This window comes from Equus caballus, chromosome 15 (assembly GCF_041296265.1).
Source record: "Equus caballus isolate H_3958 breed thoroughbred chromosome 15, TB-T2T, whole genome shotgun sequence".
Lineage (NCBI taxonomy): Eukaryota > Metazoa > Chordata > Mammalia > Perissodactyla > Equidae > Equus > Equus caballus.
In genome coordinates, this window is record NC_091698.1 from 92,103,264 (window position 1) to 92,121,379 (window position 18,116).

General features: G+C 38.8%; 1 protein-coding gene across 1 annotated transcript; it reads left to right on the forward strand.

The window, feature by feature from the left end:
* The first annotated feature begins 1,141 nt into the window (after nt 1–1,141).
* Nucleotides 1,142–6,004, forward strand: RDH14 (retinol dehydrogenase 14). Its single transcript, XM_023619477.2, has 2 exons — nt 1,142–1,660; nt 4,942–6,004. The coding sequence occupies exons 1-2, from the start codon at nt 1,268–1,270 to the stop codon at nt 5,557–5,559; spliced, it is 1,011 nt and encodes a 336-aa protein (XP_023475245.1). The 5' UTR covers nt 1,142–1,267; the 3' UTR covers nt 5,560–6,004.
* The last annotated feature ends 12,112 nt before the right edge of the window (nt 6,005–18,116 follow it).

Consider the following 18,116-nt stretch of genomic DNA (forward strand, 5'->3'; position numbering starts at 1 on the left):
GTGAGTTTATCAAAATCGTCTAGGGAGTTTATTTCAAACTATCCAAATCGTGTGTCTCTTCTCTTGCCCCGAAGATTCTAGAATTGGGGCTGGGGCAGCAGAGGTCTCTGTACCAGACAGTAAGCACCCCGAAGGCAAAACTGGTGCCCTATTTCCCTGTGACCCTCACAGAGCACAGGGCCTGGCACGGACTGGATGGGTGAGAAGATGAATGAATAATGAATTAAGAGTAGCTTGGCCTAAACCTATGAAGTTTGTAACTTGAAGATGGGTCCCTGTGGCAATAACCCCTGACATTTCTGAAGAATTCCGCAGCAGTATGAAAGCACTTTCCCTGCCACTGTTACATTCAGTAGTCTTGGGAGGGGATGGGGAGTGAGAGAGGGGGTCTGCTTAGAAATCTATATTTACGCTAAGTCCAAGCTTTTCCCACTGTATCTCTGCCAGTTTCAAATAGACCATTTGAGGATGAGTTTTTCTTTACGGACCAATGCCATAATAGTCTTCAATTCTCAAACTGTGGTTCCCAGATAAGCATCGGAATCACCTGGGAACTAGTTAGAAATGCAAACTCTCAGATCTCATCTCCGACATATTGAATTCGAAACTCTGATACCGGGACCCTGAAATTTCTGTTATTTTGTTTTCACAAGCCCTGCAAGTGATTCTGATGCAACGCTAAAGTTCGAGAACCACTGGCCCATTCTATTTCCAATCGATTCATGCTGCTAAAGTTCTTAGCCTCACCTATGGTAAAAAAGAGGCCTTCTCAGACTTCAGTTGGGCAGGGACCGTTCTCCAGAGGGTGAAAATAAATTGAACTAAAGGTTAACAAGTCCCAGGAGCCCTTAAGGGAAAACACAGCGTCCTAACCCTGAAGTGCGGGATTTGTAAACCTGCCTATAAAGAGATTTGTAAATTCAAAGTATTAGTCATTCCCATAGAGAAGGCCACCAGCACTCTGGGATTTCCACGGGCAGGAACCTGAGCAGCCTGAAAACCCCGGTGCCTGTGCTCACCTTCTCCACTCTCAGGCTTGGCGTTGGCTCTGCGGAGGCACCGTGACCCCGCAGCGCTATACTCTCCTAACCAATCAGGTGCCCTCGGAAGGGAAACTACAAGTCCCAGCATGCCTTACGCCGCCCCTTCAGGGGACGACAGCTTGCGCCCCAGAATTCTCCGCGAACAGGTGGCAGCCTCAGCCGGTGGCGGGCTGCGTCCCCGGAAGTCCCGCGCAGAGGCTAGTGGGCCTTCGGCCCCGGCGGCTATGGCCGTGGCTGCAGTGGCGGCAGTACTGGCCGCACTGGGTGGGGCCCTGTGGCTGGCAGCTCGGCGGTTCGTGGGGCCCAGCGTCCAGCGGCTGCACGGCGGCGCGGTCTCCGGCCTCATGCACGGGAAGACCGTGCTGATCACGGGGGCGAACAGCGGCCTGGGCCGCGCCACGGCCGCCGAGCTGCTGCGCTTGGGGGCGCGGGTGATCATGGGCTGCCGGGACCGCGCGCGCGCCGAGGAGGCGGCGGGTCAGCTCCGCCGCGAGCTCCTCCAGGCCGGGGACCCCGGGCCAGGCCCCGACGCCGGCGGGGCGGGCGAGCTCATCGTCAAGGAGTTGGACCTCGCCTCGCTGCGCTCGGTGCGCGCCTTCTGTCAGGAGATGCTCCAGGTCTGGGCCTCGGGGAGCCAGCAGGAGAGCAGGGGACGGCGCGGGGCCTCGGCGGGCGGGACGGGAGCCCAGAGGCCAGGGGGTGTGACCTTGGGAATGACAGAGATGAAGAGTAGAAACAAACGGTTTTTGAGGCGGCTTGAGAGTTGCAGGCCGGAAAAATTGGTAGGGCAGTCTTCTCTCCTCCAAGGATGTTGAGAGAAAAAAAGGAGCCCAAGAGGGGAATAAACCAGTTTCTGAACATTTCCTTTTGTTATTTGAGGACGGCAAGGTCCCAGAGGAGATCCCGCCAGATCTCTGGGTAGTTTTTCGTGTGTCCCAAAAAAAACAAAATCTGCACCAAGCCCTTTCTCAGAAAGCCTGACAGCATGTAGGGGAAGTTGCTAGCCAGGGACCTGGGAGCAGTTTTTTTTTTTTTTTCTTTAATCCTGCTGGGGTGGGAAGCTTAGCTCTGTGCCACCAGGGGATTCATTAACACCATCCTTAACCAGACTAGACTGGAGCTTGGAATCCCAGTGGTCATGTGCCCTAAATGGGGACAGAAATAAAAGTAATATAACACCTAGCATTTCTTGAAGGTTTCCAATGTGCCAGGAGCTGTTCCAAGCATTTCAGATACTTTAAAAAAAATTGTAATGAAATTAAAATGCCCTTGGCTGTTATCGTCGTGGAATCCTCAGTAACTCTGTGGGAATTATTATCCCCGTTTTACAACGGGAGGCAACTAAGCACAGGTAGGCCAAGTAATTTGCCCAGGATCTGTCTCCAGAGCCCACTCTTCTGAGTCGTCTTCTGCACTCCTGCTGCCTGCCAATGAGGTGGAGGATTTCTTTGTTTAGATGGTGAATATGCCGCTGAAGTGGATGCCCTCTGTTGAAAGTGGGGTAGAAGGGTTTCCTGCAGAGGTGACTTGTAAGAGGACTTTCAGAAGAGAAATTTAAAATTAGCGGGCCTAGGAAACTTACCTGTATGAATGGAGTCTCTTGAGTCTTGAACAGAGGTTCCCAAACTTTCTAATTTTCTCATGATGCCCATAGGCCAAAAGAATTATCTACCAGTTTATTTAGTAAGTAATTAGATCCAAACAACTTAATAAGTATTTATGTCCCGAAAACTTAGAAGCTGTTTGAAAAAATAATACACATAACTGAGAGGAAAAAAGGTATTTTCTTTAATTCTTCAATGACCATAATCACTTACTAAAGGGAAATGTGCGCCTGTTCACTGCACCAACGTCTCAAATTTTGGAATCAGATTGAGTATTGCCACTTTCTTTCGTATTCTGCATTGATTTTTAACATTGTGCTTGCATTTTATTACTGCAACTGCTAAAACCTCAGCTTTGCAAAGATATGATATCATCAGAAGGAATATAGCACAATATGATGTTGAAGGTATGAACCACCTGGAGCTAGTAGTTGTTGAGGTGTTGAGCAGAGTATCGCTTCGTTTCCCTTGAAAATTTACAATACTCCATAGCACCTTGTGACATCCTAGGGCACCTTGACGCACAGTTTGAGAGCTGTTGGAGATCTAGAAAGGTTTTTGTTTGTTGGTTTTGTTTTTTATGGCTAGTATTTCATTATCAGGTAAAACAGGTTAGGAAATAATACTAATGTATAAGAGATGTTGGAAGCATTAAAAGTGGGTCTTCCTATTCATTAATTTGTGGATGGCCTGGGCATACTTCTCGTTCCTGACACCTATGGTGTTTTACAGCTTTGGCCACTTGAGACAGAACCAATTAAAAGTTAAGGATATAAAGAGATAACTAAGTTGTCCTTGCTTCTGGGTATTAGGTTCCCTCCTGGCTCTAAAGTTCAGGGACTATAACCAGAATTTTTTAAAAAAAGAAGAAAAAGAGGAAGTGTAAATTTCCCACAGGTTGGTATTCTTGGTATTTATATCATTTATCTCCTAGAATTTAAAAAATAGCAAATGATAAAGTCTTAAAATAACACAAGCCCAGCAAAGAATGATGGCTCAGAAATGATTAATACAGGAAACTCTTCCAAAGGATTAGTGAAAAAGAACACTCCTTTCTTTCCCCCACGGGTGAACTTTTGCCTTCTTTTTGAAGTTGACTATTGGAAAAGCTAAAGGTGCTTAGACAGACAGAATGAGAAATAGTTAATCCCCTGACAGGTAGGCTTGATAACTGTTGTGAAATTTAACACATTTTTCTTTCCACTTGTACTTGGCAAAGGGGCTAGTGAAATTTGAAATTTGACCTCAAATTAAATTAATCGCGGGTCATCGCTGTGTCTTTACACCTGGAACATGTTGTACATTTCTTTTTCTCCATCAAAAGAGACAGAGAGGAGCCAGGAAAAGGGTTGGGAAAACCAACTTATCTGAATAAGGAATGAAAACACTTCCCTCTGAGGACAGTCTAAATTTTAGGACTTTAATCTGGCAAGCTACAGGAGGGTATGGTCAAAGTGCAAAATTCTGACTATATAGATCTCCTAATCTGAGGGCCCCTCGAAGCTTGAAAGAGGTAGATTTCATATAGGAGAAAAAAGAACTGAATTCTAGAGTCAGAGTAGAGGTTAAAGGTGTTTGTTGGTCCTACCGCCTCTGTTAACCTCCTGTGTCCTGTGTTATTGTGAGACGTAGTATTTATGACTCATTGTTTTGTTTCTGTTATGTTTATATTATCTATTTAATGATTTTTCTTAATATTTCTTTGATTTATGTTCTCTCTAGTCTTAATTTGCATTTCTGACCTCTGTTGCTTGTGTCAGTTTTAAGGAAACAACTTGAAGTTGCTCTGTCCACCTGATACCATTTACTCTTTAAAAACTACAGAATAAAGCAAGTCTAACTTTGCCCAGGTATTGATACTTGTAGCGCTGGGAATAAACAATGCTGTATTTTGACTCTCTAGCTGCCATCCACTCTCTGGCAATGGTTTGAAAATCCAAATTAGAAAAGCAAGCTAGGTTACTAATAAGAGCAAGGGCATTGGTGTCAGAAGATTTCATCTTCAGATTTTTGTTTGCCACTTACGAGCCCTGTGATACTGGACAAATCATCCAACTTCAATGCTTCAGTTTGCTCCTACAGTGGTTGAGAGTACAGGAGATAACACGAAAAGCACAAGGCCAGGCTCCTATTAGACAAGCAAGTGTTGTTTGTTTTTTCTCTCTCAATTGTTGAAAACTCATAGAGGCATTTTATAGACTTCTAGTAGTTTGCAAGAATTTTTTAAAATTTTATTTTAGGTACAATTCAGGCTTTTGTTCATATTTCTGCCATTCTCTTTTTGACATTTGAAGGAAGAGCCTAGACTGGACGTCTTGATCAATAACGCAGGCATCTTTCAGTGCCCTTATATGAAGACCGAAGACGGGTTTGAGATGCAGTTTGGAGTGAACCATCTGGGGCACTTCCTGCTCACCAATCTTCTCCTTGGACTCCTCAAAAGTTCAGCTCCCAGCAGGATTGTGGTAGTTTCTTCCAAACTGTATAAATATGGAGACATCAACTTTGAAGACTTGAACAGTGAACAAAGCTATAATAAAAGCTTTTGTTATAGTCGGAGCAAACTGGCGAACATTCTTTTTACCAGAGAACTAGCCCGCCGCTTGGAAGGCACAAACGTTACCGTCAATGTGTTACACCCTGGTATTGTGCGGACTAATCTTGGGAGACACATACACATCCCACTGTTGGTGAAACCACTTTTCAATTTGGTATCATGGGCTTTTTTCAAAACTCCAGCAGAAGGTGCCCAGACTTCAATTTATTTAGCATCATCACCTGAAGTAGAAGGCGTATCAGGAAAGTACTTTGGGGATTGTAAAGAAGAGGAACTATTGCCCAAAGCTATGGATGAGTCTGTTGCAAGAAAACTCTGGGATATCAGTGAAGTCATGGTTGGCATATTAAAATAGAAACGGGGTGAAAGAGAGCTGTTTATAAAACTACATGTCAGTTATAGCTGCGATCAGGAATGGTGTGGCTTGAGCACTTCCTACTTGAAAAATTTTGGTTACAATAGTACTGCTTAGAGGTACATATGGATATTTTCAAGTTACTAAAATCATTTTTTGAAGAAGATAAAATTTTTGAAAAGATGGTTTAAATATATATAATCACAATGAATACTGAAATAAGTATAATAAATACACTTATTTTAAGAATTATAATTGAACAAGCATGGATTACAAATATTAAAGAATTCAGTGGCTTAAAGTAGACACCTTGAGAAGTTTTTCAAATATCTTTGAGTTTCATGGCCAAAGTTTTAAATATTATTGCAGTGCTGGGGTTTGTGTTGAAATAATATGCCTGGTGCATGTGCAGAATTCTCACTTGGAATAAATTTACTGATGCCAATTCTTAGTTGTGTATTTCTTCAGAAGTTGTACCGAAATTCGCCCTTTATCATCTCATTAGCCTCTGCTGGTCTTGGTACGCCCTGTGTCTTTTGTTCCCACATATCTTGCATGCTTCTTTAAGAGGTGATATTTCTAAAACCAAAATCTGTGTCATTGTGTCCCAGCTTAAAAACCTGTGATGGTTTTCAATTGCCTCTAACAGTGGGTTTCCAGCCATTTTTTTTTTCTTTAAAGCTGCAGAATTCTTTCTTCAAAAAAGGTCTTACTCATATGTTGAAGCTGGACAGGTAAAACAGGTCATAGCAATGCTGCAGGGGTGGAGTTCCCGAAGGTCTTCCTGAAGGGACTTTGTAAAATATAGTAGTTTATAAACCATTTCTATTTAAAGTTTAAGCTCTTTAATGTACATTTGAGACTGGCCACAAGCTTACCTTGTACACTTACACTTGGTGCTGTCCAGTAGAACTTTCTGCCATGATGGAAATAATTCTCTCTGCACTGTCCAATACGGTAGACTCTGGACAGATGTGGTTACTGAGTACTCGAAATATGACTGAGAACAGATTTTCTAATCTTGTCTAATGTTAATTTAAATTTAAATAGGCACATGTGCCTAGTGACTGATGTCATGGACAGCACATGTCTAGTCATTCCATTGTACAACACAGTCCTCAGTATAGACCAATCACCCACCCACTGTCTCTTGGCCTTTCCTGATGCTGTGCTTTTGATCTGGAATGCCCTTCATTTCACTGGGAATACTACTTACTCTTTAACATTTCTGTCAAATGTGTTCCTTTCTCCAGTCCCTGTGGGAAGAACCAATTCTCTTTCTACCTTGTTTTCATTGATCTTGGCAGCTTTACCACGAATTTAATGCACTAATTATTTGTTCACAAGTCCAGTTAGACAATTGGAATAGGGATTCTCCAAGGAAAGACTTTATTCTTGTATTACATTCTTATTTTCCTTCCTCAAGGGTCAAGTATAGTACCTGACACACGTAAACATTGAATTACTTGAATAATAAGTAATGAATCAATAGTGTCCATAAAAATAATCGATTCTAAATAGGAACAGTGTAGGCATCTGTGTTATAGCATCAAAAATAATTACTTAATAATTTTTAATTATTTGTCTTAACCATGTCTTAATATTACAAAAAGGGATTATGGCAGGAAAGGATAGACTGAACCACAGTGAATTTAATGACCTTTTGGGTCAGGGGTCATCCTTGATTGGTTATTATTTTTAAGACTATTTATAATATCTGGTTACCAGTATCAGTTCTTTTTGAGAATGGCAGGATCTTAGCAAATCATACAGAAGGTCTGTTTTCTGTTAGAGCTTTGGGTTGTGAGTATGAAGAACACTGAGAGTTTGTATCATCACAGGTGTGTCTTTGCAGGTGTAGTGAGTGTGGCTGCATCGTGTTCTTCGAAACGTATTTTTAAAAAATAATCCTACAAAGAGACCTGCTGAACTTAGAAATATGGGCAGGAAATACACCAGAATGCAACTTGGAAAAATGGAAGCTAATAAATCTGTCCTACACCTCGACTTCATTAAAAAGGAACCCTTTTTTTCATTTAATACCATCTTTTCTGGCTGCATTTTGATACCTGATGCTTTTCAGGGGATTTGGGCCTTTTGCAAGAGTTGAGCCTTTCAGAGTTCTTGTTTGTGGCACCAATAAAATAGGATATATTAATTTATCATGATGGAAAACTAGAAACTCATCTGGAAACACCAACTATTAAGGTAAAATGAACTGCCATTTGGAAGATGTCCTTCCCACCTGGTGTTTGATGGAATCGAGGACTAACAGCTCCAGTATGACTGTTAGATTTTGAAGATTATTTAAACCCTTTGCTTCTCTCTTCTTTCTGCTGACTTGCTTCTAACCATTTCACTGGGCAAAGAAATATATAAAAGGGAATTCTGTTACTTTGATATTTACTCTGACCCTTAGGAAAATATAGTTAGAAGTGTGTAATAGGCCAGCTAATGGAATGAGTTGCAAACCCATTTTCGTGTTGTTTATTGGCTTCATCTTTTGCAATACTGACTTCTGTTTCAAGCAACTTGTTCTGCAAAGGGGTGAGATTGCTAGGTCTTCTGCCTCAACTTTACTCAGAGTAACTATTTTATATAGTGAGGTTCTCAGAAGCATTTAGTTGGGAAAGGGATTTCACTACTTAAACAAACTGCCACATTGGATTTGATTAACAGCTCCACTAATTTCTCCCTGTGACATTGGCAAGATACTTAACCTCTCTGAGCTTGTTTTCTTGGCTCTATCATTGAGATAATCAATTCCCACTTTAAAGGATTCTCAGTGAATAAATTGGCAGAGTATGGAAAACATTTAGCAAAGTGCCTGGCACATACGGTCACTCATCCATTTCCCCTTCCTCAATGCACCTAATGATTACTATTAATAGTAATTAGTAATGTTTAGATGAGTACATAGGATGGAAACAAAACTAAACCAATGGTCAGCAAACTTTTTATAAAAGACCAGATTGTAAATATTTAAAAATTTTAGGCCATATACAGTCTGTGTTATATCTTCTTTTTGTTTTTCTTTTACAATCCTTTAAAAATGTGAAATCATTTTTAGCTCGTGCAGGCCATACTATTGTACTGATGCAACAGCCCAATGTACTCACCTATTTCTTGTCTTTAAGACACTGTGAGTGGCAGGAGTTCTCATGGATGCTACAACTCCTGTTTCTCGATAAGGCTCTTGCTGCTTCTCCACATTATTTCTAACCTTGTATGACTATTTGCTTGCAGACCCAGGAAGTCTGGAGAGTATATTTTTAAATCTCTCTCCAGCTATAGATTCTGGTGTGAGGAATAGCAGTTATCTGCCTTCCACTCCCTCCCCTCACAAACCTGCTGGGCCTGGCTAGAGATCTGAGAGAAACTGTATTTGAATATTTAATTGATTCCAAATGTCCTAAGGAACAGTGAAGAGAGAATATGTTACTAATCACCCTTCAGGAGCTTGGCCCCCACAGACAGCTTCAGATGTTTCACAAACCTTCTCTGGACAATGGGGAGTTAAATTAGTTACAGGTTAACATGGAGGAAGGTAGTTTATTCCTAGAGGAATGTTTGAACACTCAGATTTATGCAGCATGCAAAGAAGAGATTTTGCTGAGTTAGATGTTTAATCAAAGTACACTAGAAGCACGTTTAACCAACCATCTTTTAAAAGACTTGCTGTAATAATTGATTCTCCATTCTTTTGGTAAAACATACTGATGCCCATAATATTCGAATGCTCTAGGCTGGCAGGCTCCCCTCTAGCACACCCCTGGCACATCTGCTTCCACCTGTTCTATTATATACTTAGGGAGAGTGAGTTGTGTACCATTCATTTATCATTTAACAAATATTTTTTGAATACCTCTTAAGTACCAGGCATTATTCTAGCCTCTGGGGATACAAGAGGCAACAGAGAAAACCCAACCAGACCTGTGTGTATACGTTAGTGATGCTTGTTATTAATCATAATAGAAATTATTAACTATAATGAAAACCAATGAAATATGAGTACAAAGAAAAAGAGAATTTCTATGAAAAGTAAGCTGAGTGCTTTGTAAAAACTATATGAAGGTGGGGCTTGCCCCGTGGCCGAGTGGCTGGGTTCGCCAGCTCCGCTGCAGGAGGCCCAGTGTTTCATCGGTTCGAATCCTGGGTGCGGACATGGCACTGCTCATCAAACCATGCTGAGGCAGCATCCCACATGCCACAACTAGAAGGACCCATAACGAAGAGTATACAGCTATGTACCGGGGGGCTTTGGGGAGAAAAAGGAAAAAAATAAAAATCTAAAAAAAAAAAAAAAACTATATGAAGGCAAAACACTAGAAAGTTACTGTTTAATAAAGTTTCAAAACAACTGTCAAATACTAAAAATAGATATAAAAATCTAAAAGCTGTCTATATTTAGTGCTTTACAAGTGACTTTAAACTTTCACTCCCCTTTAAAGGTACAAAAGCTGAAAATCATAAACTATACTATTTAAGTGAATATAATGTAAGAAGATGGAATTCCAAGTGAACTCATACTCAGAAAAACAAAAAAGGCAAGCCCTTAGCCATGTATCAGAAGATAAGCAAATGAGTGAACGTGTTATATGTTTTAAGCTCAGATAATAATTTTTTGGTGCATATGATATATCTTTATGATTTCCTTCTTTAATCAACTTTTTCATGTAACCAACCAGTTCCAAAGAAGTGGGCTTCTACTGTAGAAAATAGAGCTATCACCAATATATCAGAAAGTTTCAGTTTGGAGGAATTGGCAATAAATGTGTTCTGTGTAATGAATCATATTTCCCCGAAAACTTCTAATCTAATTTTGGTATTTGTTTTATTTTTTTAAGTATCCCAATATACTTGATTATTTGATATATTTGGTCCTGAGTGTTCTTGTAGCCGAAGATTTATTTTCATCGCCAACCCTGTGTTTGCTCCTCTCCCTCGTTTAAAGCCACTACTAATTGTGTTAAATAGGTAAGTGCCTAAATATTTAATGGAGTTACTTTTCAGTATGTCATTTTATCTTTAGAAGTTGCCGGGTTACATATGATGTGTTACAGCCTGGTCTGTCCTAAGTTGCAAGTTTTAAAGTGTATTTAAAAAAAAAAAAAAAAAGAAGTTCCTAACTGCCTTTATAAATTCTGACTTAAGAAAATACATGTACCTTTCTTTCTTTTCTTTCCTTTTTTTTTTTGTTTGATATACCTCATAGATCTAGATAGTTATCCAGTTATTGGCAGAATGGTTCTAAATCATAATGGCACATTTTTGCTACTATAAGAGCAGGTAGGTGAATGAGTAAATACAAATTTAAGTTGTAAATATATTCCAAAGATTTTTATCTGTGCAGACCTGCATACAGTGTTGGCGTTTTAGGTATATCTTGAAGTTGTACACATGGCTTGAGGAAATGCTGAGCACGGAGAAATATATAATCATTATTAGTTTGCGAAAAAAGCAAAACAAGTTTCTGCCACCAACCCATGAAAGCACAGGAAATGGCTTCATGTAGTAGGTGTTGGAGTCTAAGCATTCTGTTGACAGAAGCGGGTTCTACCCAGGGGTTTTGTGTTAATGTAATCAAACACTTCAGAGCTGCAGCCTAGCAAGCTCAAGTCCACCCACCTCAGAGTTTATCTTTAGCTCATCTGGAAGAGTTTATTTTAAACATTGAACATTGTTTGCTGCTGTTGAAATGAAAGTGAGAGAGTTACAAGCTTTCTTCCACTGCCATCTGGCAGATTTACTGATGGATCGGGTTCTTTAATCCATGTAGCCCCGTGTGTGGGAGCTATTGTCTTTGTGTTGGTCATGCAGCTGGCTTGGCTGAACTTTAAAAAGCTCACACAAAACTATCCAGAGCCATCCTATAGATAAATGAAGTTAGGGGTGTTACAAAAGTCACTGAAGCCTTTTGGAGGAGGGTGCAGAAGGCTCAGATGTATATTTTTCATTTTTCTCTGAACGCACATTTTTTTCTCTATAATTCTTTATAAACTGGGAAAAAAGGGTGACTATATTGGAATATTTTGAAAGAAATAATTAATTGAAGTGACTATACTTAAAACAGTAGGCAGCAGCGGAGAGAGGAAAGGAACAGCAAATGGGGGGCGTGTATCCCACTCAAGTAAATGTGGGATGTAAGAAGTCACACTCATGCGCACTTCTTCCTGGTTGGCATTTGTCTTGCTATTTCTTCACATTGCGTGTGATATGGGGACGTTCAATGATACACACATTGCATACTTATCATTAGTTGTAGCATCTTTGGGTATGGAACTATGCGGGATCTCATGCAATACATTACACCAAGTAAATTTAACAACTAACTCGAGTGCACAGTTTTGATTATATCCACAGATGCATACACATGCATTAAGAGATTACATGCGAACAGTGAGCTTTGTGCAATAAAACTTATATTAAGTTTATAGAAACGTAAGAAGACAAATAGAACCTGAAGTATCTTGGATATGTTCAATTGGCGTTCAGTTTTCTTTCCTATCTACATCTAGAGTACCTTTTTTTTTTATCTTGCATAGGCTGGAGAATTTAAAAACAAAAACAAAAAAACTGCATTGTGCACATTCTGGATGAAAATCAATTTCCAACAAATAGATGCCCCTAGAGTGAGATTTCAAACGGAGAATTGAACAGGAGGCCTTCTTCCTACTGTTTTTGGCTATTTTCTGCTTGCAAGAAAGGTTGTTGAAACAGAGTTGTGTCTTTTTGTTTAGTTTTCTTTTCTTTTGTTTTTTTAATAACAAGAGGCAATTGAGGTAGACCTCACAATTCTCTGTCCACTCACTTCTTGGTGGGTGTTGAGAGAAGGTTGCAGTGGGGGTGGCACGCTGATTCTAGTTTCCTGATCCTTGAATCATAGCTGTGGTGCTGTGTGTTGTGACTCAGTATTTCCATTGGCATCCTCCAGAATCCCAGCTTCCTGATCATGGCAGAAGTAGTGGTGCCCCTTGCAGGTCAGTTCTGTAGTATTTTTGAAGTCATTTCTGTTACCCTAACCCATCCCACTCTTCTAGCTCCTCCCAGTATTTTATAGGCAGCTACTTTACTGTATTCTATCCCTTCCTCCTTAAAATATCTGGAATGGATTCTGTTTCCTATAAAGAAAGTAGACTACAGGATTGCTAACCAGAGAGTAGAAACATAAATTTTAAATAAAAACCACCTTGCAAATGAGCAAGTGAATTCGCTTATATAGAAGGCACAAAGAAATTGAGTATAAGAGCTTGAAAGGGAGGGGCTGATGAAAAAGACGCAGGCAACATGGCATTTCTTTGGTGACATCAAAACAGCACAATGCTTGGGCCTTCACATAGCAGCCTCAGATACTTAAATTTATCAACATGTCAGTTGACAATGACAACCTACCAAAGGAACTGGAAACCTCTTTCCTTTGGATAGCACGTTGTATCCCAGTGAGGAAATCCCTTTGGGGACCCAAATTACAATCACAAGCTTGATTAGTTATTATAGAATCAGAGGAAAGGAAGTTAGTTCTGAGGTTGAATGTTTGGTGACATAAGCAGTGATACCTGCTTTGGGTGGATCCATAAGCTTGAGATTTGTGCTCGGGATAGATATGGCTCTTGAAGTAGCTCTTGTAAGGGTGTGTTCTGTTGTTGCTAACTATGCCGAATTCTGAGTGACATTTTCTTTTTTTAAAGATGTACTTATCCTCTAAATATTACTAGTCTGGCTCAGGAAACATTTCGCCTCTAGTGCACCTCACAGAGAGGTAGAAGGGGCCAAGCAAATTGGCCACACTCAAAGACACAGGTGGGGTAGAGGAATATATTATTCATAGTTGGAAAGACTGACAGTTAAGAGAATATCGGAGAATCATTTCAAATATGAGATTTCTGGTGAACGGATTAATTTATCACAGCTGTTTTCCATTTAGGAAAAATGTAATAAATACTAGACTTCCTTCAGCAGGCAATTTGATTAAGACCGTAGGATGACTTGTGATGGATAATACTGCGTAAGTGTTTTGGGTAGTGTGAATGGATTAGAAAGACATTCGTAACTGAAACCCTGGCTACCCAGGAATATTTATTTCTATTTACCTGCTGCAAATCGAATCAGAGAAGTATAGGTAAGAGGGTATTCAAAGGCTAGATGTGAGCCTTCAAGAACTAGACTATAGTGCATTGAAGGCAAGGAGGTGTTTGAACATTTTCTGCTTCCTGCTAACATCTGGCATGGGGCTGTAATATATCAATTACTCACAAGACATTAGCTTGATTATTTAATTTGTTAATTAAACACTTAAAAACTATGGTGTATACCACTCTATTGATGGCCAGGGTAGTTGGAGCTGATTTAACTGGCCTGCAGATGGTCTCTTCCTACACCCAAGAAAATGAATTCAACCTTGACACAGAGAAGAGGACCCTTCTGACTTGTGAAAGTAATGCTGGGTTTTCCTGCACACTCTTTCAAAAACAGGCAATGAGAAGTATGAAAGAGCCTTGAGTAAGTGTGCCATTTTGACAAGTGTAGTCAGTGGTAATTGGGAATTAGTATGAGGGAAGCTAGAATATCAACAAATGTCACAGGCTGAAAAATTTAATCGGGCCACAAATTCCTCTAGAAGCTTCTATGTAGTTCATATTATTGACTATTGCCTTCCAGTTCTTTCTGAAGATTCCTGTGTATTCTAGTAAGCAGTCTGCCTTCAGTTAACTAGATATGATTTGCTAAAGCCAACACAATTAATTCTGCCATAACCAATGTGGATTTACTCTGGCCCATAATTAATTTTTATGAAAATTATTTGTATGAAAAAAATGAAGAGGGTTTATTTTCTTTTAAAAATAATGCTGTATTGTTGCAAATCCCTAAGACGATTGGATCATCAATTAATAGGACAAGTTAGGAGATATGATTAAACTTACTAGAGAAAGTTCTTTCTAGAATAATTATTATTTATGTGAAATATTTTAGCTATATTATCTCTAATCCTTATAACAACACTGCAAGGCATTCTTATTTCTAATTTACAGATAAGGGAAGTGAGCTTCAGAAAGACTGAGTGACTTGCCTGAAGCCTGGTGAGCCTGGGATTTCAAGGAAAATTTTCAGATTTTTGAGCCTCTGGTTCCTTCCTACCAGTGGACACTTCTTTTAGTGAACTAAAATAATGTATGTAGAAAAAGTTAAAATTTTCTCTAAAATCAAAACAATAATATTTAATTTTCATATTTATAATCATTATTGTTCCCAATCTTTCCCTTTAACGTATATTCATTTTCTAGAGTAGATAATACTTTAAATAAGGTTATTTCTGCATGATAGGTCAAAAATGTTTAAAAAAATTTTTTTCGTTGACTACTATATTTAGTTTCTCTGTCAAGACAAGTTAATTGAAAAGGTTTCTGCATAATATCCGCAAGTGTAAATTATTTATCAGGATGGTTAAATAACCCAGCGCCTAATCCAGAGGGTTGGTTTCCTGCCAGAGGGATATATATCATCTTTCATGGGTTTGGCGAAATTGCACAAACAATGAAGATGTCTGAGTTAAGTCATAATACAATGATCAAAAGAACCATATTACTGCACTTTATGGTAAATGCATCCGTTTCTTTTGAAATACAACAGTTTTAATTCTCCAACATCTGCTGAGAATTCAAAGAGATTACACATTCCTATTAGTGGAAACCCACTAATTAAAGATTCCAATACTTAGAATAGTTTCCCCACTAGGCAACTGATAACATACTTGACATATCAATATTATTTCATGTAAAATTTTCTGAATAAAGTGAGAGGTGATAAGGAAGAGATGTTTTGTGATTCCTTTTCAAAAATATTACTTGAAAGAAAATTTGGCTTCTGGAAATGACAGGCTAGGTTACTTAGACCAATCCTTATTTAAGGACAACTAACAATTCTGGATGAAAATAGAAAAAATCTATTATCTTAAAAACATCAAAGTGCTGACAAGATGGTAAGAAATTCTTAGATCAAAATCAGGTAAACATGAAGATAAGAATCATAAAAGTTAAGAGAGAAGGCAAAATTACTTTTGCTCAGTGGACATTTGTCTCCCCAGAAGAAACAATGATAAATGTGAAGTTTTGTTTTGACTGCTTAGAACCTGAACGAAGATAGAAACGAAAGCCTGTACAAAATCTGGGGTTTGATAGACACCCACACAAATTCACATTAACCTGGGATTTTGGAGGACTACACACTCAAGGTAAGGGTGAGCAAGAATTAACATTATCTTATACTCTCAACTGTCCCGTGGAACATGGGAGTTGTCTCAACACGGAGCAGCAGAGGGAACATATAAAAGAAGAGAAAACCTACCCCTGAAAGGCTATAAGTAAGCCCTGGCCCACGTGCAGAAGGGAAAATTGATTTCACCAGAGCAATCCAAGAAAACTCAAACCATCAGTTTGGTCTAAAATTGTTAAGAACTTGTATTACCCTAGATGACCAGCACAAAAAAATCCCCAAATCCTCTTCAGAGGAAGGTACCTTCATAAAAGGGCTTGGACTACCTCCATAAATAATTTTTTCAAGGTCAATGAGTAGTGCTAAGGTTACAAGTAAGGTACCATGAGTGAGAATCAGCATCACTGATCCAAAACTTCCAGAAGTGTAAATTGTCATAGATGACATGACAACTATGGTTGCTATAATGAAAGAAATAAAAATGAGCTTGAAAATTTCAGCAGAGAGAAAAAAAATATACAAGTGACAACTTTCAGAATGATATGGAATTTCTAGAAATGCAAATTACTGTAACAAATGAAAAACTCAGGAGCCGGCTCCATGGTGGAGTGGTTAAGTTCACGCACTCTGCTGCGGCGGCCCAGGGTTCGGATCCTGGGCGTGGACATGGCACTGCTCGTCAGGCCACGTTGAGGCGGCGTCCCACATCCCACAACTAGAAGGACCTGCAACTAAGATATACAACTGTGTACAGGGGGGATTTGGGGAGATAAAGCAGAAAAAAAAAAAATAAGATTGCCAACAGTTGTTAGCCCAGGTGCCAATCCTTAAAAAAAAAAAAAAAAAAAAAAAAAGGAAGATTGGCAACTGTTGTTGGCAACAGTTGTTAGCCCAGGTACCAATCTTTAAAAACAAAAAAGAAAGAAAAACTCAGATGTTGGATTTGGCTACGGATTGAACACAGCAGAAGAGAGAAGTAATGAATTAAAGGGACAGATCAGAAGAAATTATCCAGAACGTTGCAAAGAGAGACATAAGGAAGGAAATTTTAGGAGAGGAAATAAGAAATGTGGTAGATAGAATGAAAATATATAATACATTTTTATTGAAGTTATAGAAAGAAAACAAAGAGAGATTAGGGACAGAGGCAATATTTGAAGAGATAATGAACAGAATTTTCCAGAACTGATGAAAAACAATAATCCACAGCTTCAACAAGCCTAATTCTAAACATTGAAAAGGCATACATTGAAAACTTACTTATGTTCACAGAAAAACTGCACACAGATATTTATAGCAAGTTTATTCATAAGTGCCAAAACTTCAAAGCAACCAAGATGTACCTTAGTAGGTAATGGAGATGTAAACTGTGTACATCCAAATAATGAAATATTATCCAGCACTAAAAAGAAACGAGTTTTCAAGCCATGAGAAGACATGGAAGAACCTTAAATGCATATAGCTAAGTGAAAGAAGCCAATCTGAAAAGGCTATGTACAAAATACATACATACATGAAAGATAACAATGGACTGAATGAAAATAACGCCAAACCTAGAATTCTATACCCAATCAAAATATATATCCAGAGCAAATGGAATAAAATGAAAATATTCACAATTATACCAAAATCGAGAGAACTGGCCACAGCTGAATCACATCAAAGGCTATTCTACACAACTTCCTTCAGACATAAGGAAAGCAGTTCCAGGTGGAAGTCCTGAGATGCAGAAGATAATACAAACCAAAGAAAATATTGAGTAAATATAAAGCTGATTATTACATTATAAAATAAGAATTATGCAAACATTTAGTATATAAAAATAATGTAAAATGATAGATGATATAAATGATAATATTTAGCTAGACATCAGGAAGCAGTAAGTTGAGTTAAAGTGTTCTAAAGGTTTTCCATTACCCAGGGGCAAGATAAAAGTCAAGATTAGTTTTACAATTTGTGAGTCAAGGATGCAGCATGTAACATATAGTAACCACTGAAATAATTTTTAACAGGTGTAATCTCCAAACTAATACAGCCAAAAAAAAAAGCACAGAATAATAAAAATAATCTTCCTGAAAGAAAATAAGAAAAAATGTAGAAAATGTGGGACAAATATACAACACAAAATAATATGGTAGATTTAAACAAAAATGTATAGTTATAATGCCTGTAAGTGATTAAATACTCCTGTAAAAATGACAGAGATTTCTAGACGGTTTTTAAAAAACCCAGTTGTATGCTGTTTCAAGAGATACATTCTCAATGTAAATATGAAAATATTGAAAGCAAAAGAAAGGGAAAAGATGCATCCAGAAGAGTCACCAAATGAAAACTGGCATAACTCTATT